The sequence below is a fragment of the Oncorhynchus nerka genome, linkage group LG23, assembly GCF_034236695.1.
Source record: "Oncorhynchus nerka isolate Pitt River linkage group LG23, Oner_Uvic_2.0, whole genome shotgun sequence".
Lineage (NCBI taxonomy): Eukaryota > Metazoa > Chordata > Actinopteri > Salmoniformes > Salmonidae > Oncorhynchus > Oncorhynchus nerka.
In genome coordinates, this window is record NC_088418.1 from 28,378,503 (window position 1) to 28,401,087 (window position 22,585).

The 22,585-nt window shown below is 45.8% G+C and overlaps 1 protein-coding gene across 5 annotated transcripts in view; it reads left to right on the forward strand.

The window, feature by feature from the left end:
- Positions 1-328: 328 nt before the first annotated feature.
- Positions 329-22,585, forward strand: part of atp6v0a1b (ATPase H+ transporting V0 subunit a1b) — a 42,414-nt gene continuing 20,157 nt past the window's right edge. For 4 of the 5 annotated variants that reach the window (XM_029629590.2, XM_065008025.1, XM_029629592.2 and 1 more), the window contains exons 1-10: positions 331-416; positions 1,640-1,805; positions 1,960-2,038; positions 6,313-6,410; positions 7,084-7,212; positions 8,753-8,835; positions 16,847-16,973; positions 17,358-17,440; positions 17,725-17,818; positions 21,964-22,176. In XM_029629590.2, the coding sequence (XP_029485450.1) occupies positions 1,689-1,805; positions 1,960-2,038; positions 6,313-6,410; positions 7,084-7,212; positions 8,753-8,835; positions 16,847-16,973; positions 17,358-17,440; positions 17,725-17,818; positions 21,964-22,176 (1,023 nt within the window). In that variant the 5' untranslated portion in view covers positions 331-416; positions 1,640-1,688. Of the gene's footprint in view, positions 417-1,639; positions 1,806-1,959; positions 2,039-6,312; positions 6,411-7,083; positions 7,213-8,752; positions 8,836-16,846; positions 16,974-17,357; positions 17,441-17,724; positions 17,819-21,963; positions 22,177-22,585 lie in introns of all 5 variants that reach the window. The other variant, XM_029629591.2, reaches the window with a different exon arrangement.

A 22,585-nucleotide genomic window follows, 5' to 3' on the forward strand; every position in this document is an offset into this window, starting at 1 on the left:
GCCGCGGGGCTATAGCGGCGTGAAAGCGCATCCGGCTTGACATTCATCAGTCATTCAAATGAATTTCAAAATCAGTCATCTAAATTAATTTCTAAATAAATGGTATTGGCTACCATTTGAATTACATATTTCAATGAATGACATCAAATGAATGACATTAAATGGATATCAAAGAGTGTATTAAGTCCATCTATAGATATTTGTAGCCTACCGTCATTATATAATATAAAACCCCATTGTAATAGCTCAACTAAAGTGTGGCTGACGTCGAAAGCCACACTAATCGCACAGCCCTGCAGCATCCCCAACGCGTCACATGACCATCCCCCAGCAGATGGTTTGCGTGATGTCACATTGATTCGTGAGGAGGGCGCCTTTCGTTCGACCTGGAGAAATTCTGAAGGATTTTATCACAAGTAAGCTAATTCATAACTGATTAAATCTATATATGTAAATGTGAATTTTACAAACAGAACGGTATCAAACAGAAATGCATTTTCTTAAATGGTGAATTTGAACGTGCTGTCATCTTGCGCGAGTCCTCACCTTGAGAACGTTTCCTCTCTGGTCCATGCACTTCAGCTGATGATGCGATGCGGCTTGGTGTTGTTTAAAATAATAGTGATAGACCTACTGTACTCTATGTCATCCCAAATCAAAAGGAAGAAATTGCAAATAAGGTCAGTCGACCATTAGTCGACGATGTTAGAATAATTCTGTATTTGCATTAGGCCGTACCGGCCTAATAACCATAGACCTTCGGTCAAAATATAACCGTTTGAGATATAAACGAAATTCATTATTATCTATTCATAATACTCAAATGTTTATTTCAGTGACCATCAAACAGAGGTGCTATCTATTTATTTCGGCGTCATTTTGGTTGAAATATGGCTATAGCCGGTCATTTCAAGCAATATTTCAGACGTGTCCTCATAATTTTCAATTAGCCTACATAATTGTTAGAAAGACGTATATAAATTCATCAATAATATTCCTATCATTGTTCCCCGTGTTCACCGTTGCCTTCATCATATTATGAAAGATGCTCAATAGTCTACTGGTAGCCTACAGCAGCAGCATCATCATAATGGCGTCCTTGAGATGAAGGACAGTGCGGCAGAGAAAACGACATCGCTTTCTGAAATTGAGAGAATATTTGATATTTTAACGATTGAACGTAATATGCTTTATGTTATTTAGAACATTTTAGAAATGTATTAGAATATACCTAACCTATATGAATTATGTTCGGGTTGACTACCTGGGCAGCGGATATATGTTTAGCATCTTTAAGCACGAGTAGGATTTCCATTGGACACGGACAGTTAATCCTCATATCCGTCTTGACTGATCCTGATGACAGTCCTTTCACACCTGGAAAGAAAAAGGAAGCCATATAATTAGAAGAATGACATACAGTACCAGTCAAAAGTTTGGACACTATTTCTGATCAATTTGATTATATTTTAATGGACAAAAAAATGTATTTTCTTTCAAAAACAAGGACATTTCTAAGTGTCCCCAAACTTTTGAATGGTAGTCCTACTGCTCTTGAACTGTTCAAGCTAGAGACACACCAAACCAACTTTGTTCAGGCTAACTATCTATCCGTCCATCCTTGTCATTTTGCCAACAGGAGTATTATTTTTTTTTACCTTAAAGGGTGAGTGTGTCAGGTGGTCACCATGGGGGAACTGTTCAGGAGCGAGGAGATGACGCTTGCCCAGCTCTTCCTCCAGTCTGAGGCAGCCTACTGCTGTGTCAGCGAGCTGGGAGAACTGGGAATGGTTCAGTTCCGCGATGTAAGTAACATACCAGTCATCTATCTATTTAAAAAAAAAGATTTAACCTTTATTTAATTAAACAGGAAGTCCGATTGAGGTCAGAATACCTCTTTCCCAAGGTAGACCTGGCCAATAAGGGCAACTTTAACACCTGTTTCTGTTTGAATTTTAGCTCAACCCAGACGTGAATGTGTTCCAGAGGAAGTTTGTGAATGAAGTGAGGAGGTGTGAGGAGATGGACAGGAAACTAAGTGAGTGATTTCACAATATGTTGAATGAATAAATGAATGCATTTTATTTGACATATTTAATATATGTATAGAGATATGTCAGCCAAGTGAGCCAACAATACATCCAATGTTTTTGAGAATTAAAAACACAGTAAGTGTTACACAATAAAGACATTTCCATTGTGGTCCTCCCTATTTCTAGGTGGGTGGAATGGACAGCTTGGGCAAAACATAGCAGGGACAGTTCATATAATACCACATTAAGTGCATTCGGACCCCTTGACTTTTTCCAAATTTTGTTACATTACAGCCTTGGATTGAATAGTTTTTTCTCTCATCAATCTACAGTCGTGGCCAAAAGTTTTGAGAATGACACAAATGTTAATTTCCACAACGTTTGCTGCTTCAGTGTCTTTAGATATTTTTGTCAGATGTTACCATGGAATACTGAAGTATAATTACAATCATTTCATAAGTGTCAAAGGCTTTTATTGACAATTGCATGAAGTTGATGCAAAGAGTCAATATTTGCAGTGTTGACCCTTCTTTTTCAAGACCTCTGCAATCCGCCCTGGCATGCTGTCAATGAACTTCTGGGCCACATCCTGACTGACGGCAGCCCATTCTTGCATAATCAATGCTTGGAGTTTGTCAGAATTTGTGGGGTTTTGTTTGTCTACCCGCCTCTTGAGGAATGACCACAAGTTTTCAATGGGATTAAGATCTGGGGAGTTTCCTGGCCATGGACCCAAAATATCAATGTTTTGTTCCCCCGAGCCACCTAGTTATCACTTTTGCCTTATAGCAAGGTGCGCCATCATGCTGGAAAAGGCATTGTTCGTCACCAAACTGTTCATGGATGGTTGGAAAAAGTTGTTCTCTTAGGATGTGTTGGTACCATTCTTTATTCATGGCTGTGTTCTTAGGCAAAATTGTGAGTGAGCCCACACCCTTGGCTGAGAAGCAACCCCACACATGAATGGTCTCAGGATGATTTACTGTTGGCATGACACAGGACTGATGGTAGCGCTCACCTTGTCTTCTCTGGACAAGCTTTTTTCCGGATGCCCCAAACAATCGGAAAGGGGATTCATCAGAGAAAATTACTTTACCCCAGTCCTCAGCAGTCCAATCCCTGTACCTTTTGCAGAATATCAGTCTGTCCCTAATGTTTTTCCTGGAGAGAAGTGGCTTCTTTGCTGTCCTTCTTGACACCAGGCCATCCTCCAAAAGTCTTCGCCACACTATGCATGCAAATGCACTCACACCTGCCTGCTGCCATTCCTGAGAAAGCTCTGTACTGGTGGTGCTCCGATCAACTGAATCAACTTTAGGAGATGGTCCTGGCGCTTGCTGGACTTTCTTGGGCACCCTGAAGCCTTCTTCACAACAGTTGAACTGTTCTCCTTGAAGTTCTTGATGATCTGATAAATTAGGTGCAATCTTACTGGCAGCAATATCCTTGCCTGTGAAGCCCTTTTTGTGCAAAGCAATGATGACGGCACGTGTTTCCTTGCAGGTAACCATGGTTGACAGAGGAAGAACAAGGATTCCAAGCACCACCCTCCTTTTGAAGCTTCCAGTCTGTTATTCAAACTCAATTAGCATGACAGAGTGATCTCCAGCCATGTCCTCGTCAACAATCACACCTGTGTTAACGAGAGAATCACTGACATGATGTCAGCTGGTCCTTTTGTGGCAGGGCTGAAATGCAGTGGAAATGTTTTTGGGGGATTCAGTTAATTTGCATGGCAAAGAGGGACTTTGCAATTAATTGCAATTCATCTGATCACTCTTCATAACATTCTGGAGTATATGCAAATTGCCATCATACAATCTGAGGCAGCAGACTTTGTGAAAATTTATATTTGTGTCATTCTCAAAACTTTTGGCCACGACTGTACACACAATACCCCATAATGATAAAGAAAAAAACGTTTTTTAGTGGAAAAATGAACATTTATAAAAATAAAATAAAAACTGAAATATTAATTTGACTTAAGTATTCTGACCCTTTACTCAGTACTTTGTTGAAACACCTTTGGCAGTGATTACAGCCTCAAGTCTTCTTGGGTATGACTCTACTAGTTGGCTGTAATGAAAACTCAGGGAGAAAAAGGTGTAGATTCACACGCAGAGATGTTTATTTCACCCTCGCAGAAGGCAGGAATCATGGTCACAGGCAGGCAATGGTCATACACAGGTAGACAAACAGGCAGGTGAATCAAAACTAGGACTGAAGGCTATAACTGGTTCTCACAAACGAGCTAGGAATAGGCTTAGTAGAGTCAAAACGAACAATACCTCTCAAAGGCACAAACATAATGAACTGAACTAAATAAGGAGCTGATGAGACCAGGTGAGTAACTAACACAGGTGAAATCAATGAACAAAAAATTAAAGACAGGGCTACGTTCAAAAACACAAAGAAACAGGGCTACGTTCAAGAACACAAAAAAACAGAAAACAAGGTTGACTTAAGAAAATAAATACAGAACCTTCCATGGGCACATCTGTATCTGGGAAGTTTCTCCCATTTTTCTCTGCAGATCCTCTCAAGCTCTGTTGGGTTGGATGGGGAGCGTCGCTGCACAGCTATTTTCATGTCTCTCCAGAGATGTTTGATCTGGTTTAAGTCCGGCCTCCGGCTGGGCCACTCAAGGACATTCAGAGACTTCCACTCCTGCCTTATCTTGGCTGTGTGTTTAGGGTCGTTATCCTGTTGGAAGGTACTTTGCTTTCTTTCATCTGTCCCATGGTCCTGACAAGTCTCCCAGTCCCTCCGCTGGAAAACATCCCCACAGCATGATGCTGCCACCATCATGCTTCACCGTAGGGATGGTGCCAGGTTTCCTCCAGATATGATGCTTGGTATTCAGGTCAAAGAGTTCAATCTTGGTTTCATCAGACCAGAGAATCTTGTTTATCATGGTCTGAGAGTCCTTTAGGTGCCGTTTGGCAAACTACAAGTGGGCTGTCATATGCCTTTTACTGAGGAGTGGCTTCCGTCTGGTCACTCTACCATAAAGGCCTGATTGGTGGAGTGCTGCAGAGATGGTTGTCCTTCTGGAAGCTTCTCCCATCTCCACAGAGGAACTCTGTAGCTCTGTCAGAGTGACCTTCAGACATTTTTTGGTACCCTTCCCCAGATCTGTGCCTCGACACAATCCTGTCTCAGTGCTCTACGGACAATTCATTCGACCTCAAGGCTTGGTTTTGCTCTGACATGCACAGTCAGCTGTGGGACCTTATATAAACAGGCGTGTGCCTTTCCAAATCAATTGAATTTACCATGTGGACTCCAATTAGTTTGTAGAAACATCTCAAGGATTATCAATAGAAATAGGATGCACCTGAGCTCAATTTCAAGTCTTATAGCAAAGGGTCTGAATACTTATGTAAATAAGGTATTGCAGTTTTTTTGTTTCTTATAAATGTGCAAACATTTCTTAATCAATCAAATTGATTTATAAAGCCCTTCTTACATCAGCTGATGTCACAAAGTGCTGTACAGAAACCTAGCCTAAACCCCCAAACAGCAAGCAATGCAGGTGTAGAAGCACGTTGGCTAGGAAAAACTCCCTACAAAGGCCAGAATCTAGGAAGAAACCTAGAGCGGAACCAGGCTATGAGGGGTGGCCAGTCCTCTTCTGGCTGTGCCGAATGGAGATTATAACAGAACATGGCCAAGATGTTCAAATGTTCATAGATGACCAGCAGGGTCAAATAATAATAATCACAGTGGTTGTCGAGGGTGCAACAGGTCAGCACCTCAGGAATAAATGTCAGTTGGCTTTCCATAGCTGATCATTTAGAGTATCTCTACCGCTCTTGCTGTCTCTAGAGAGTTGAAAACAGCAGGTCTGGGACAGGTAGCACGTCCCGTGAACAGAGACTTAAAACCTGTTTTCGCTTTGTCGTGATGGGTTATTGTGTGTAGATTGATGAGGGGGGAAAAATGCTTTTAGCAATTTTAGAATAAGTCTGTAACGTAACAAAATGTGGAAAAAGTCAAGGGGTCTGAATACTTTCCGAATTCACTGTACATTGAGATATAGTATTGTTAAGAATACCACACACAGAATGGCACACAGATGTCTATTTCTCCGACAATTCAGAAACTCAATGGCTTAGTCCCAGGTCTGTTTGTGCTTCTGCCTACTACGTATGTTGCCATTGTCAAGCAATTTGGCATGACAATTCCATAAGGAGTTGGCAAGACATCAGAAACAGACTGGCAACCAGGGTAGAAACTCGCACATGTATTGAATATTACCTGGTGTTTTGCTTTCCAGGGTTTGTCGAGAAGGAGATTAAAAAAGCCAACATCCCAACTGTGGATACAGGAGAGAATCCCGAAGTCCCCTTCCCTAGGGATATGATTGACCTGGAGGTATCTATCCCTGTTGAATACTGCATGTCAGTAATATATGATGAATGTCATTAAACATCAACCCAAATTTAGCACAACACAATTTCATAGATCATTTAATCATCGTTTTTGCCTTATACTACTACTCCATTTACGGAAAAACCACATGACTTTCACGTGATCACATGTGACGTGTTTCAAAACTTCTTAATGTGAAGTTAATGTAATAACATGTGACAACATTTAAAGCAACGTGAAAACGTGATTTTCCACATGTGAAATCATGTGTTTTTTCTGTAAGGGCCTACCTGACAGTGAAGTGGAACTGTGCAGCAGTTCACCTGCTCTAGCCAATACCTCTAAGACCCATGATGACACTTTACCGGACATTGGCCATAATTATAGGATATAGGTAGGACTCATGTTAGGGCCCATGACTGCTTGTTACGGAGCTGAATAGACTATCCCTTCCATAGAAATAAAAACACTAGAACGGGTATCCTCATTCAAATCAATGGGTCTGTAATGGGTGTACCGGCAGCCATTTGAAAGGTTTACCAATGGGAGTAAAGCAGGAAGTAAAGGCTATGTCCGTTCTAGTGATTTTATTTCTATGACCCCTTCTACCGTTTTTGAATCGCGCCCCATCCCATCTAAAGCCTAATCTCATTGGTTGTCTCTGTTTGATTGACAGGCCACGTTTGAGAAGCTGGAGAACGAGCTGAAGGAGATCAACACCAACCAGGAAGCCCTGAAGAAGAACTTCCTGGAGCTGACCGAGCTCAAGCACATCCTGCGACGTACCCAGCAGTTCTTTGACGAGGTCAGCGAGTACCTCCACTCCAATACTTTGGTTACGTTCCAGGCGGACTACATTGCAGATGCATGCCAGATCTCACAACGCCTGGATAGGTTTTTAACATATCAGCTACCCACATCATTTGATATAGCAATTTGATGACCGACTGCTCATGGCACACAACCATTGACTGATGCAATGCAACATCTGTAATGTAGTTCACCTGGAACACAACCTCTGTTTTCCTCAATCCCTATGACCAAAAGTATGTGGACACCTGCTCATCGAACATCTCATTCCAAAATCATGGAAATGAATATGGAGTTGTTCCCCCCTTTGCTGCTATAACAGCCTCCACTCTTCTGGGAAGGCTTTCCACTAGATGTTGGAACATTGCTTCAAGGACTTGCTTCCATTTAGCTACAAGAGCATTAGTGAGGTCGGGCAATGATGTTGGCAGATTAGGCCGGGCTCGCAGACGGCGTTCCAATTCATCCCAAAGGTGTTCGAAGGGGTTGAGGTCAGGGCTTGGTGCAGGCCAGTCAAGTTCTTCCACACCGATATCAATAAACCATTTCTGTATGGACCTCGCTTTGTGCACGGGGGAATTGTCATGCTGAAACAGGAAAGGGCCTTCCCCAAACTGTTGCCACAAAGTTGGAAGCGCAGAATAGTCTAGAATGTAATTGTATGCTGTAGCGTTAAGATTTCTGTTTACAGGAACTAAGGGGCCTAGTCCGAACCATGAAAAACAGCCCCAGACCATTATTTATCCTCCACCAAACTTTACAGTTGGCACTATGCATTCGGCAGGTAGCGTTCTCCTGGCTTCTGCCAAACCCAGATTAATCCGTCAGAATGCCAGATGGTGAAGCGTGATTCATCCCTCCAGAGAACTCGTTTCCACTGCTCCAGAGTCCAATGGCGGCGAGCTTTACACCACTCCAGCCGACGCTTGGCAATGTGCATGGTGATCTTAGGCTTGTGTGCGGCTGCTCGGCCATGGAAACCTATTTCATAAAGCTTGCGATGAACAGTTAAGTGCTGACGTTGCTTCAAGAGGCAGTTTGGAAGTCGGTAGTGAGGGTTGCAACCGAGGACAGACTTGTTTTACGCACTTCAGCACTCGGCTGTCCCATTCTGTTCTGTGAGCATGTGTTGCCTACCAATTCGTGGCTGAACTGTTGTTGCTCCTAGATGTTTCCACTTCACAATAACAGCACTTACAGTTGACTGAGGCAGCTCTAGCAGGGCAGAAATTTGTCAAATTGACTTGTTGTTACCATCCTATGACGGTACCACATTGAAAGTCACTGAGCTCTTCAATAAGGCCATTCTACTGCCAATGTTTGTCTATGGAGATGTCATGACTGTGTGCTTGATTTTATACACCTGGTGCATACACGGGTGTGGCTGAAATAGCCGAATCCACTCATTTGAAGGGATGTCCACATACTTTTGTATATATAGTGTATCTTAACAAAGTGGTTGCTGGTTTGTAACGCCAGACTAAATTGCATCTTCCTCCTATCTCCATCATCATCATATTCCTTATGTTCCACAGATGGAGGACCCCGCCCTGATGGAAGAGTCGTCAGCCCTAATGGAGGGTAACGAGGGTGGCCGGGGAGCACCGCTCCGACTGGGGTGAGACACATACACAATCACACAATCACACACACGCACCGTACAGCAGTTTTCCCAAAGAAACTTCCAAGCCCTCGGGCACTGAAATTGTCAATTGAAATCCATAGAAACCAAAGTTTGTTAGGCTTGGGTCTAACAGAGTTAGGTGGCTCGCCCTGCTTGAACAATGGTAGGGGAAACACTGGTGTTCTAGGAGATTTACTTTTAACAAACAATACATTAGAGTACGCCCTATAGGGCACTTGAGCTGTACATTGAATGCAATCAGCTGTACAATACATACACCATTGCATGCTGTAATATTATTTTGTAGCCCAAGGAAAAATATATTCTAGCTGTCGTGGGGATCATTTAACTCATAGATGTCCAAGTCACCTCTTTTTGGCCTATAGGCATATACAGGCAATTTAAATGAAAGATGGTAGTGGATGGTGTATAAAAAAACTGGCCTCTTAATAGGGACTGATTTCAATTAACTTTGAGCCAGGCATTGATCCATGCTTACATTTACATTTACATTTAAGTCATTTAGCAGACGCTCTTATCCAGAGCGACTTACAAATTGGTGCTTTCACCTTATGACATCCAGTGGAACAGCCACTTTACAATAGTGCATCTAAATCTTTTAAGGGGGGGGTGAGAAGGATTACTTTATCCTATCCTAGGTATTCCTTAAAGAGGTGGGGTTTCAGGTGTCTCCGGAAGGTGGTGATTGACTCCGCTGTCCTGGCGTCGTGAGGGAGTTTGTTCCACCATTGGGGGGCCAGAGCAGCGAACAGTTTTGACTGGGCTGAGCGGGAACTGTACTTCCTCAGTGGTAGGGAGGCGAGCAGGCCAGAGGTGGATGAACGCAGTGCCCTTGTTTGGGTGTAGGGCCTGATCAGAGCCTGGAGGTACTGAGGTGCCGTTCCCCTCACAGCTCCGTAGGCAAGCACCATGGTCTTGTAGCCGATGCGAGCTTCAACTGGAAGCCAGTGGAGAGAGCGGAGGAGCGGGGTGACGTGAGAGAACTTGGGAAGGTTGAACACCAGACGGGCTGCGGCGTTCTGGATGAGTTGTAGGGGTTTAATGGCACAGGCAGGAGCCCAGCCAACAGCGAGTTGCAGTAATCCAGACGGGGAGATGACAAGTGCCTGGATTAGGACCTGCGCCGCTTCCTGTGTGAGGCAGGGTCGTACTCTGCGGATGTTGTAGAGCATGAACCTACAGGAACGGGCCACCGCCTTGATGTTAGTTGAGAACGACAGGGTGTTGTCCAGGATCACGCCAAGGTTCTTAGCGCTCTGGGAGGAGGACACGATGGAGTTGTCAACCGTGATGGCGAGATCATGGAACGGGCAGTCCTTCCCCGGGAGGAAGAGCAGCTCCGTCTTGCCGAGGTTCAGCTTGAGGTGGTGATCCGTCATCCACACTGATATGTCTGCCAGACATGCAGAGATGCGATTCACCACCTGGTCATCAGAGGGGGGAAAGGAGAAGATTAATTGTGTGTCGTCTGCATAGCAATGATAGGAGAGACCATGTGAGGTTATGACAGAGCCAAGTGACTTGGTGTATAGCGAGAATAGGAGAGGGCCTAGAACAGAGCCCTGGGGACACCAGTGGTGAGAGCGCGTGGTGAGGAGACAGATTCTCGCCACGCCACCTGGTAGGAGCGACCTGTCAGGTAGGACGCAATCAAGCATGGGCCGCGCCGGAGATGCCCAACTCGGAGAGGGTGGAGAGGAGGATCTGTTGGTTCACAGTATCGAAGGCAGCCGATAGGTCTAGAAGGATGAGAGCAGAGGAGAGAGAGTTAGCTTTAGCAGTGCGGAGTGCCTCCGTGATACAGAGAAGAGCAGTCTCAGTTGAATGACTAGTCTTGAAACCTGACTGATTTGGATCAAGAAGGTCATTCTGAGAGAGATAGCGGGAGAGCTGGCCAAGGACGGCACGTTCAAGAGTTTTGGAGAGAAAAGAAAGAAGGGATACTGATCTGTAGTTGTTGACATCGGAGGGATCGAGTGTAGGTTTTTTCAGAAGGGGTGCAACTCTCGCTCTCTTGAAGACGGGAGGGACGTAGCCAGCGGTCAGGGATGAGTTGATGAGCGAGGTGAGGTAAGGGAGAAGGTCACCGGAAATGGTCTGGAGAAGAGAGGAGGGGATAGGGTCAAGCGGGCAGGTTGTTGGGCGGCCGGCCGTCACAAGACGCGAGATGTCATCTGGAGAGAGGGGAGAAAGAGGTCAGAGCACAGGGTAGGGCAGTGTGAGCAGAACCAGCGGTGTCGTTTGACTTAGCAAACGAGGATCGGATGTCGTCGACCTTCTTTTCAAAATGGTTGACGAAGTCATCTGCAGAGAGGAGGAGGGGGAGGGGGAGGAGGATTCAGGAGGGAGGAGAAGGTGGCAAAGAGCTTCCTAGGGTTAGAGGCAGATGCTTGGAATTTAGAGTGGTAGAAAGTGGCTTTAGCAGCAGAGACAGAAGAGGAAAATGTAGAGAGGAGGGAGTGAAAGGATGCCAGGTCCGCAGGGAGGCGAGTTTTCCTCCATTTCCGCTCGGCTGCCCGGAGCCCTGTTCTGTGAGCTCGCAATGAGTCGTCGAGCCACGGAGCGGGAGGGGAGGACCGAGCCGGCCTGGAGGATAGGGGACATAGAGAGTCAAAGGATGCAGAAAGGGAGGAGAGGAGGGTTGAGGAGGCAGAATCAGGAGATAGGTTGGAGAAGATTTGAGCAGAGGGAAGAGATGATAGGATGGAAGAGGAGAGAGTAGCGGGGAGAGAGAGCGAAGGTTGGGACGGCGCGATACCATCCGAGTAGGGGCAGTGTGGGAAGTGTTGGATGAGAGCGAGAGGGAAAAGGATACAAGGTAGTGGTCGGAGACTTGGAGGGGAGTTGCAATGAGGTTAGTGGAAGAACAGCATCTAGTAAAGATGAGGTCGAGCGTATTGCCTGCCTTGTGAGTAGGGGGAAGGTGAGAGGGTGAGGTCAAAAGAGGAGAGGAGTGGAAAGAAGGAGGCAGAGAGGAATGAGTCAAAGGTAGACGTGGGGAGGTTAAAGTCGCCCAGAACTGTGAGAGGTGAGCCGTCCTCAGGAAAGGAGCTTATCAAGGCATCAAGCTCATTGATGAACTCTCCGAGGGAACCTGGAGGGCGATAAATGATAAGGATGTTAAGCTTGAAAGGGCTGGTAACTGTGACAGCATGGAATTCAAAGGAGGCGATAGACAGATGGGTAAGGGGAGAAAGAGAGAGCAGTTGTGTGTGTGTGTGTGTGTGTGTGTGTGTGTGTGTGTGTGTGTGTGTGTGTGTGTGTGTGTGTGTGTGTGTGTGTGTGTGTGTGTGTGTGTGTGTGTGTGTGTGTGTGTGGATAGGCTTCCGCACCTATCGGGAGTTCCACTCAGCGGTCGAAAAATGCTAAAGAAAATAATTCCCCTGAAACTGGCGACATGGAACATCAGAACTCTTTTGGACACTGACGATAATAGCAATAGACCCCGTCAGAGAACAGCTTTGATTGCTGCAGAACTAAGGCACTATAACATTGACATTGCTGCCCTGAGTTAGACCAGGTTCCTGGATGAAAGTTCCCTGAAAGAGGAGGGAGAAGGTTACACCTTCTTCTGGTCAGGTTACCCTCCGGGTGGACAACATCAGCACGGTGTGGGACTGGCAATTAAGAACAGCCTTCCACCCAGCCTCACCGAAACACCTGTCGGCATAAGTGGAATACTCATGTCTCTCCATATCCCCTTAGCCAAGATGCGTTATGCTACTCTTCTCAGTGCATACGCACCAATGTTACCATCTGAAAATGAGGCAAAGGACTGCTTCTACCAATCACTAGATAAGGCCTGGGTGACTTCAACGCTAGGGTGGGACAGAAAAACAGGATATAGAGTGGAGTGCTGGGTAGGCATTGTGTTGGCCAGGTCAATGAGAACGGCATGATACTGCTAACTCTATGTGCCGAGCATGATCTCATTGTCACTAACACCTTGTTCCAGCAGAAGAACAAATATAAAACATCATGGATGCACTCACGCTCCAAACACTGGCACCTGGTCGACTACGTCATAGTGAGACGTTGTGACACTAATAACATCCTGCTGACACGTGTCATGAGGGGTGCAGAATGCTGGACAGATCACCGTATGATACTGGCTAAACTCCAGGTGAGAATACTCCCCCAACGTCTGCAGAAGTCCAGTAAGAGGCGGCTGCACTATATCCGGCTTGAGAAAGCAACAGTAAGGGTCGAGTCCCGCCGCTCTCTCGCTGAAAGGCTGAGGGAGACTGAGCCTCTTCTGAACACAGAGGACCCCATGGACCAGAAGTGGGCTTCTATTAGCTCAGTGTTCTATCAGGCAGCAGCCCACTCCATTGGCTACAAAGGTAGGAAACATCAGGACTGGTTTGATGAGAATTCTGACACCATCACAACCTTACTGGACAATATGCACAAAGCGCACAGGGCTACTCTCAACAGCCGCACATCTGCTACCGTTCGCAAGTAATGGCATGCATCGCGCAAGGAAGTGCAAACAACCTTGCGTACTCTGCAGAACAAATGGTGGTCGAAGGAAATCCAAATTTATGCAGATAAAAACACAATTTCTACAACTCAACTAAAGCTATCTATGGCCCGGGAAGTCGCTACATCACCCCCATGAAAACAGCTGATGGTCTGACTCATGAAGGACCAAAACCAGATACTGATGAGGTGGGCTGACCACTTTGAAGCACGACTCAATCAGCACTCTCCTACAGACCACTCCATCCTGGAAGAACTGCCTGTCCATCCACCTATTCAAGACCTCAATCATTTGCCAACCTTCCAAGAGGTGTTATCAGCTATCCATCCCTCAAGAACAACAAGACTCCTGGTGCTGACAGCATCCAGGCAGAGCTACTTAAGAAGGGAGGTTACTTCTGCACTAGAACACTCCACCAGTACATCAGTGATGTTTGGGACCGGGAGATCGTCCGCCAGCAGCGGGATGCAAATATTGTCACCATCTATAAGAACAAGGTACATCTGCAGCAACAGCCAGGGGATATCCCTTCTGGCTGTTGCCATCAAGGTTACGTCCTTCAAATACCTGGGCAGCATCCTCTCTGAGGACTGCAGCAACGACCTTAAAATTCAAATTAGGATCAAGCAAGCATCAGCTGCCTTTGGAAAACTCAGACGCAGGGTCTTCCAAAACAGGGATTTCCACCTCCACACCAAAGACACTGTTTATCAAGCCGTCTGCATCACCACACTTCTTTACAGCTGTGAAGCCTGGGTCACTCAATCGCCACAACAAGCAGCTCGAGCGATTCCGCGGAAGATCGTGTATGGCCAGCTACATCTTGGCCTGCGGTCTATAGGGGAAGCGCTACAAGGACCAGCTAAAAACGTTGCTGAAGAAGTGCAACATCAAACCCACAGACGTGGAGGATGCTGCTGCCGACCGTTCCGCTCTGCCAGAGCAGTGTACAGAGGTGGGAGGAGAAGAGCACAAAGAGACAGCAAAAACAGCTCAGGAGACATACAACCATGCCTGCCTCCACCAACACAGACTGCATATGCCCCACCTGCAATAAAGTTTGTGGATCTCGGATTGGACTCTACTGTCACCAAAGAATTCACTGTTAACTCAGAAGTGGAAGTCATACTTTGATACGATGGACAACCGTAAGCAAGTAAGTGTGAGTGCGTGTCAGTAGGTCAATGGCAGCATATGAAGCTGCCACACCAACAAAAGCAGGGAAATTGACACTCATTATGATCTATAGTCACAGTGTCACGTTCGTCATATGAAGGAGACCAAGGTGCAGCATGGTATGCATACATTCTCTATTTATTAAATGAACGCCGAACAAAAACAATAAATTACAAAGGAAACGTGAAGCTGCTGGAGTGCACAAAGACAACTTACTGTAGACATACAAAAAACCCTAGAGAATACAAAAACTAGCGTACCCACCCTAGTCACACCCTGACCTAACCAAAATATAAAGAAAACAGAGACGTCTCAGGCCCCCCCCTCCCCCAAAGGTGCGGACTCCCAGCCGCAAACCTGAACCTATAGGGGAGGGTCCGGGTGGGCATCTACCCTCGGTGGCGGCTCCGGTTCTGGACGCCGCCCCCCTCCGCCTTTGTAGAACCGGACCGTGGATCATCGCCAGAGGCTCTGGATTGCGGATCATCACCGGAGGCCCCGGACTGGGGACCATCGCTGGAGACCACGGACTGTGGCCCGTCGTTGGAGGTTCCCGACTGTGGCCCATCGTTGGAGGTTCCGGACTGTGGCCCGTCATTGGAGGTTCCGGACTGTGGCCCGTCGTTGGAGGTTCCGGACTGTGGTCCGTCATTGGAGGTTCCGGACTGTGGCCTGTCGTTGGAGGTTTCCGGGCTGTGGCACGTCGTTGGATGTTCCGGACTGTGAAACGTTGACGGAAGCTCTGGACTGGGAACTGTCGCCGGAAGCTCTGGACTGGGAACTGTCGCCGGAAGCTCTGGACTGTGGAGGCGCACTGGAGACCTGATGTGTCACCGGAAGCTCTGGACTGTGGTGCCGGCACTGGTGGTACCGGGCTGAAGACACGCATCTCAAGGCGAGTGCGGAGAGCAGGCACAGGACGTACTGGACTGTGGGGGTGCAGTGGAGGCCTGGTGCGTGGGACCGGTACAGGTGGCACCGGGCTGAAGACATGCACCTCAGGGAGAGTGCGAGGAGCAGGCACAGGATGTACTGGACTCTGGAGGCGCACTGGAGGCCTGGTGCGTGGGACCGGTACAGGTTGCACCGGGCTGAAGACACGCACCTCAGGGCGAGTGCGGGGAGGATGCACAGGATGTACTGGACTGTGGAGGCGCACTTGAGATCTGGAGCATAGAGCTGGCACAATGCTTCCTGGCTGGATGCTCACTTGAGCCCGGCAAGTGCGGGGCACTAGCATAGGACGCACTGGGCTGTGCAGACGTACCGGAGACACAGTACGCAGTGCCGGCGCAGGATATTCTGGTACAAGGGGGTGTACTGGAGACCAGGAGCGCTGAGCCGGCACCATCCGTCCTGGCTGAATGCCCATTCTAGCCCGGCAAATGCGAGGAGCTGGAATAGAGCTCACCGGACTATGAATGCGAGCTGGAGACACCGTGCGCATCACTGCGTAACACGGTGTCTGACCAGTCACACAATCCCCACGGTAAGCACGGGGAGTTGGCTCAGGTCTAACCCCTGACTCTGCCAATCTCCCCGTGTGCCCCGCCCAATCTTTCTTTGGAGCTGCCTCTCGGGCTTCCGTGCTAGCCGTCTCCCCTCGTATCGTCGCTGTTCCTCCTGTGCTATCTCCACCTGCTTCCATGGCAGGGTCTTGTCCCCTGCCATTACCTCCTCCCAGGTCCAGGATGTCCTCCACTCATCTGTCTCCCGGGCCCAGGATGTCCACTCCTCTTGAACACGCTGCTTGGTCTTTTTATGGTGGGATCTTCTGTCACGTTCGTCATATGAAGGAGACCAAGGTGCAGCGTTGTATGCGTACATTCTCTATTTATTAAATGAACGCCGAACAAAAACAATACAGAACAAACTAAATGTGAAGCTACTGGAGTGCACAAAGACAACTTTACTGTAGACATACAAAAAAACATAGACAATAGAAAAACTAGCGTACCCACCCTAGTCACACCCTGACCTAACCAAAATGTAAAGAAAACAGAGATATCTCAGGTCAGGGCGTGACACACAGTGACAGAACAGCAAACAACTTGGGCTCATCCATCTTTCAACACATTTGTTTTGCACTGTTCCCGTTGTGCCTATTGCGTCTATTAGCCATTGACGTATTGGGGTTAATGCTATTAGGCTGGTCCTAGATCAGTTTGTTCTGTAACAACTCATATGGTTGTTGTTATGCCAAAAGGACAAACAGATCTGGGACCAGGCACCTATGTCAGGAAAAATGTCACGACAACCCAGAGGGATCATGTACAGTGCATTTGATTGGCCAGAACCTAAAATATTTTCATTTGGCCCGAGCAGGTTTGTTGCTGGGGTGATCAGCCGGGAGAGGATCCCTACCTTTGAGAGGATGCTGTGGAGAGTGTGCCGCGGCAACGTCTTTTTACGTCAGGCAGAAATCGAGGACCCCCTGGAGGACCCCGCCACGGTCTGTCAATAACGTTTTTAAAATCTTACTTCGTATTAAATAAATAAAAAATGTGTTTTCTGTTGTATGTTTGTTCTTATTCTCTACCGTCTTTCGATTCTTTGTGTATGTATTTTTTTAAATGTTATTATGTATACACACCTGTCTGTGAACTAAGCACCTAAAAGGATAAAAATTATTAAGTATAAAAAGTTTGTCAAAAAATGTTTTCTTTGACACACCAATAAAGATGAAAAGTACAAAAACGTATTCACACCCAAGTTTGTGCAACCTAACACCCAATGAGCCAGGGCACAAAAAAAATGGAATTCTGCGTTGTTCAATAAGTTGTTCCAACGAGTCACTGCTTGATTGGTGAGATGATTGACTCTTTCTCTGTTACAGGGCGACCAAGTCCACAAGTCAGTCTTCATCATCTTTTTCCAAGGCGATCAGCTGAAGAACAGAGTCAAGAAGATATGTGAGGGGTACGTTACTACCACTAGTCAGTACCCAGTTCGTCCATTAATTTAGCGTTTGAGTGCTGTCAGAAATGTAGATATACGAGTTCCCGACACGGAAATAACCACTACAACGACCCTTTAAGTCGGGAAACTTGGGCCAGAATGATGATACCCGAGTTTATCAGTTGTGACGTTTCGTTATCTGATCACGGAACATTGGGAATGTCTGTTTTCTAGTAAATATAATTCTATGGTTACCTACAGTATAATTGTAAGTCAGTATGTAAACTGTTGGTTGTGTGTTCCAGGTTCCGGGCCTCCCTCTACCCCTGCCCCGAGACTCCCCAGGAAAGGAAGGAGATGGCTGCTGGGGTCAACACCCGTATTGACGACCTCCAGATGGTATGCAAGACAATGAACACATTGTCACTTAACCATTTACTGCAGTGTGTAAAATCAGGGACACAGTGTTTTTTGGTTGTCAAACAAATCTACTTTGAAACCAAGGTATACACCTCACACACATGGTTATGGGCTTTAAAAAACAAAGACACCATGTCAGATATAGAGTTGAAAATGTATTCACTTTTGAGTTTGCATCCCAATATTACACTTTATGTACATCACATATGACTGAAATATAACAAAATTGTTTGACATAGAAATAATGATGAGGCATATTAATAACATTCTACCCTTGAGGCCACTAGAGGGAGATTTGGTCATTTGATGCTACATGTATCCTAATATGGACACCGTACTCAGTGGTAGGCAACTAGATTCAGCAGGGGGACGATTTTTGGCTGAGCTGATGGTTGAGGGCCGCAACATAACAATCATTTCATACCTTAATTACATTGAGACACAATTACATATCTATTATTTTATTTGTGGGATTATTTGGGAACAGATTTCCTAAATTCAACTCATTTTTAGCTGGTGATTTTAACCGTTTTCTTTGACCCAAAACTAAAATCAAAATATTACTTTTATTACCCGCGATACTTTTTTTTTTTACCTCTACGGGATCGGTGTCCCTCCACCGGGACAGTTGAACATTTAGCCCAAGAACATTTCCCAGCACGTAGACATGTCTTATGTGGGCAGAAAGCTTAAAGTATTGTTAATCTAACTGCGCTGTCCAATTTACAGTAGCTATTACAGTGAAAAAATACCATGCTATTGTTTGAGGAGAGTGCACAACAACAAAACACTTTTATCACAGCAACTGGTTTGATACATTCACTTCTGAAGGTAAATAATGTACTTACATTCAATAATATTGCTCTGATTTGTCATCCTGTGGGTCCCAGAGGTAAAATGGCCATTTGAAACCCTTGTTTGTGGGGGGGCCAATGTAGATAGTCCAGGAGGTCCAGGTGGCCATTTGATTCATTATTCAGCAGTCTTATGGCTTGGGGGTAGAAGCTGTTAAGGAGCCTTTTGGACCTAGACTTGGCGCTCCGGTACTTGCCGTGCTGTGGCAGAGAGAGCAGTCTACGACTTTGGTGACTGGAGTCTTTGACCATTTTTTGGGCCTTTCTCTGACACCGCCTAGTATATAGATCCTGGATGGCAGGAAGCTTGGCCCCAGTGATGTACCAGGCCGTTCCCACTACCCTCTGTAGCGCCTTACTGTCAAATGCAGAGCAGTTGACATACCAGATGGTGATGCAACTGGTCAGGATGCTCTCGATGGTGCAGCTGTAGAACTTTTTGATGTTCTGGGTACCCATGCCAAATCCTGAGGGGGAAAAGGTGTTGTCGTGCCCTCTTCACAACTGTCTTGCTGTGTTTGGACCATGATAGTTTGTTGGTGATGTGGACACCAAGGAACTTGAAACTCTCAACCTGCTCAACTACAGCCCCGCCATGTTAATGGGGGCCTGTTCGGCCCACCTTTTCCTGTAGTCTATGATCAGCTCCTTTGTCTTGCTCACATTGAAGGAGAGGTTGTTGTCCAGGCACCACACTGCATGCTCTGAATACATGTCCTGGTAATCCGTCTGTGCAGTCTTCAGTGTTGCTTCAGTGTTGCTTGCCTCAAAGCGAGCATAAAAGGCATTTAGCTCATCTGGTAGGCTCGCATCACTGGACAGCTCGCGGGTTTTCTGGTAGTCCGTAATAGTTTGCAAGCCCTGAGTGTTAGAGCCGGTGTAGTAGGATTCAATCTTTGTCTTGTATCGACACTTTGCCTGTTTGATGGTTCGTCTGAGGCCAGATTAGTGTCCCGCTCCTTGAAAGCGGCAGCTCTAGCCTTTAGCTCGTGCGGATGTTGCCTGTAATCCAAAGCTTCTGGTTGGGATATGTACATACGGTCACTGTAGGTGCGACCTCGTCGATGCACTTATTGACGAAGCCGAAGAGGTGGTATACTCCTCAATGACATTGGATGAATCCCGGAACATATTCCAGTCTGTGGTAGCAAAACAGTCCAGTAGCGTAGCATCCATGTCATCTGACCACTTCCTTATTGAGTGAGTCACTGGTACTTTGCTGCTTTAGTTTTTGCTTGTAAGCAGGAAAACTTGGAGAATAGAATTATGGTCAGATTTGCCAAAAGGAGGGCGAGGGAGATCTTTGTACGCGTCTCTGTGTGTGGAGTAAAGGTGGCCTAGAGTTTTTTTTCTCTGTTTGCTCATGTGACATGCTGATAGAAACTAGGCAAAACGGATTTAAGTTTGCCTGCGTTAGAGTCCCCGACCACTAGGAGTGCCGCGTCTGCATGAGCATTTTCTTGTTTTCTTATGGCCTTATACAGCTAGTTGAGTGCGGTCTTAGTGCCAGCATCGGTTTGTGGTGGTAAATAGACGGCAAGAATAATATAGATGAAAACTCACTTGGTAGATAGTGTAGTAGAGGAAAACCTGGTTCAATTTGCTTTCCAACATCGACCTTTCAGCAGGACATTAACCTAAAACACAAGGCCAAATATACACTGGAGTTGCTTACCAAGACGACATTGAATGTTTCTGAGTGGCCTAGTTACAGTTTTGACTCAAATCTCCTTGAAAATCTATAGCAAGACTGTAAAATGGCTGTCTAGCAACAATCAACAACCAACTTGACAGCGCTTGAAGAATTATAAAAGTATAATGTGCAGAAAATTTGCTAACATTCTAAAAACATGTTTTCACTTTGTCGTCGTGGGGTATTGTGTCTAGGTGGGTGAGAAAAATTATCTATCTAATCCATTTTGAATTCCGGATGTAACACAACAAAATGTGGAATAAGTCAAGGAGTGTGAATACTTTCTGAAGGCACTGTATGATTGTTTGATTGGAGTTCCATCCAATCAGGGCCCATGAACTGTCCCAAATGGTTTGTTCCTGCCTGACTATGTTGCAGACGCCTGCATATCAAATAACCACATCATATGATACAGCAATATGATGCCCGACTATGCAGTCGATGGTGTGGCGCGTAACGATTGGTTGATGCGATGCAACGTCTTTCAGGTAGGAACGCCACCCTTCACTGTTGCAAGTGAGGAAGTTACCCAGTTACCCCTTGTTCCGTTCTCAGGCTTGCGTTTGCCAATACGTCATTCTTGTTACACAGGGCTTTTGTGTTTGTGTGACAGTGTTGCATGCTAATCAACAGCATATGCAATGGCAATCATAAATTGTCCCGGAAAGCACATTTCTATGTGTGTGCTTGTGTTACACAGTCCCTTGATACTGTTGGTTTAAGTCGCACAATGTTCTCGATGTTGGGATGTGCACGCAGTATCTCAGTACTAGTCGGTAGAGGTCTTTCGCCTCGTATAACAATAATTGTGTTGAACTCTATCCTTATAAAAAAAATAATGTGGTTCTACTTGAAAGGGAAGACTCCCTCTGTCCTCCTCTAACCCTGCCCTCCAGGAGATTAACTGTGCGCAAGCTTTTAAAAATAAATTAAATCTTAGTGGCCGTGTCCGAAATTTGTTTTTCCTACTACTTACTAAAACTACATACTGTTTAGTCAAAGTTAATACAGTAAGAAAAAAATATCAACATACTCGGCTCACCCTTCCTAAGAATGCGTCGTCTAATGTGCAATTTCATTGATACCCGCTATTTGCTCACTTGGTTACAGTGTGTCCCCTTATCTCATTATCAGCTGACTATCAGCTGTTGTCAAACACATGTGCCTGGAAAGACGATTATTTTCCTCAAAAGTGTGCAGCGAATTCTACTAGATGAAAAGCCGAAGTGAGTATAACATCCTGGCATTTAAAGCATACTCAATTTTGGAAATGTCATATACTATAAAACGTCATATTTTCGCATACCTAAAATGGCTACTATTTAGAACGCAAGTATGGGTATTTGGACACGGTCTATGTCTGAACCATCTGAGGCCTGAAGACTTGCTTTAGCTCCCCTGAGATAATACCTACTACCTAGGCTTAGCTAACACCATCTTGTTGTCTGTGCAGGTCCAAAACCAGATATTTAATCATTAAACTGCACCAACGACCTGAAGACCTGCGTTAGCTCCCCCGAAATAATACCTAGGCTTTAGCTCAACGGGCTAACAAAACCCTCTTTTCTCCCGTGCAGGTGCTGAACCAGACAGAGGACCACAGACAGAGGGTGCTCCAAGCTGCAGCCAAGACCATGAGGGTGTGGTTCATCAAGGTGAGGAAGATGAAGGCCATTTACCACACGCTGAACCTGTGCAACATCGACGTCACCCAGAAGTGCCTGATCGCCGAGGTGTGGTGCCCTGTATCCGACCTGGACTCCATCCAGTTCGCCCTGCGCCGAGGAACGGTGAGTCGGGTCTGCAAATCAGAAGGATTAGAGCTCTGAGGCAGGAACCTCCCTTTAGTTCATTACCTCACTTCCTGTTGTTATTTTGATGAGGAGAATTCGGAATTTAATACAAGACGACGATAAAGTATGAAGTACTTTGCATTCTTTATAAACACCATAGAATTTGAGTCGAATAGAAATACTTGGAATTGGACAGTAATCATAATAAAGGGAGAAATTATATTGCTAGATATCAAATACATACAGATTTTCATTGTGCAATCTGTTTTGCCAGGCAAACTAAACTAACAACACACACAATTTTCACCAGTTCACCCAGAGGTCTATGGAACATACTCTTTCTGTGCCCTGTTCTTATCTAAAGCTAAATGAAATTACAGGAATAGGCAAACGTTGATGTAATGTT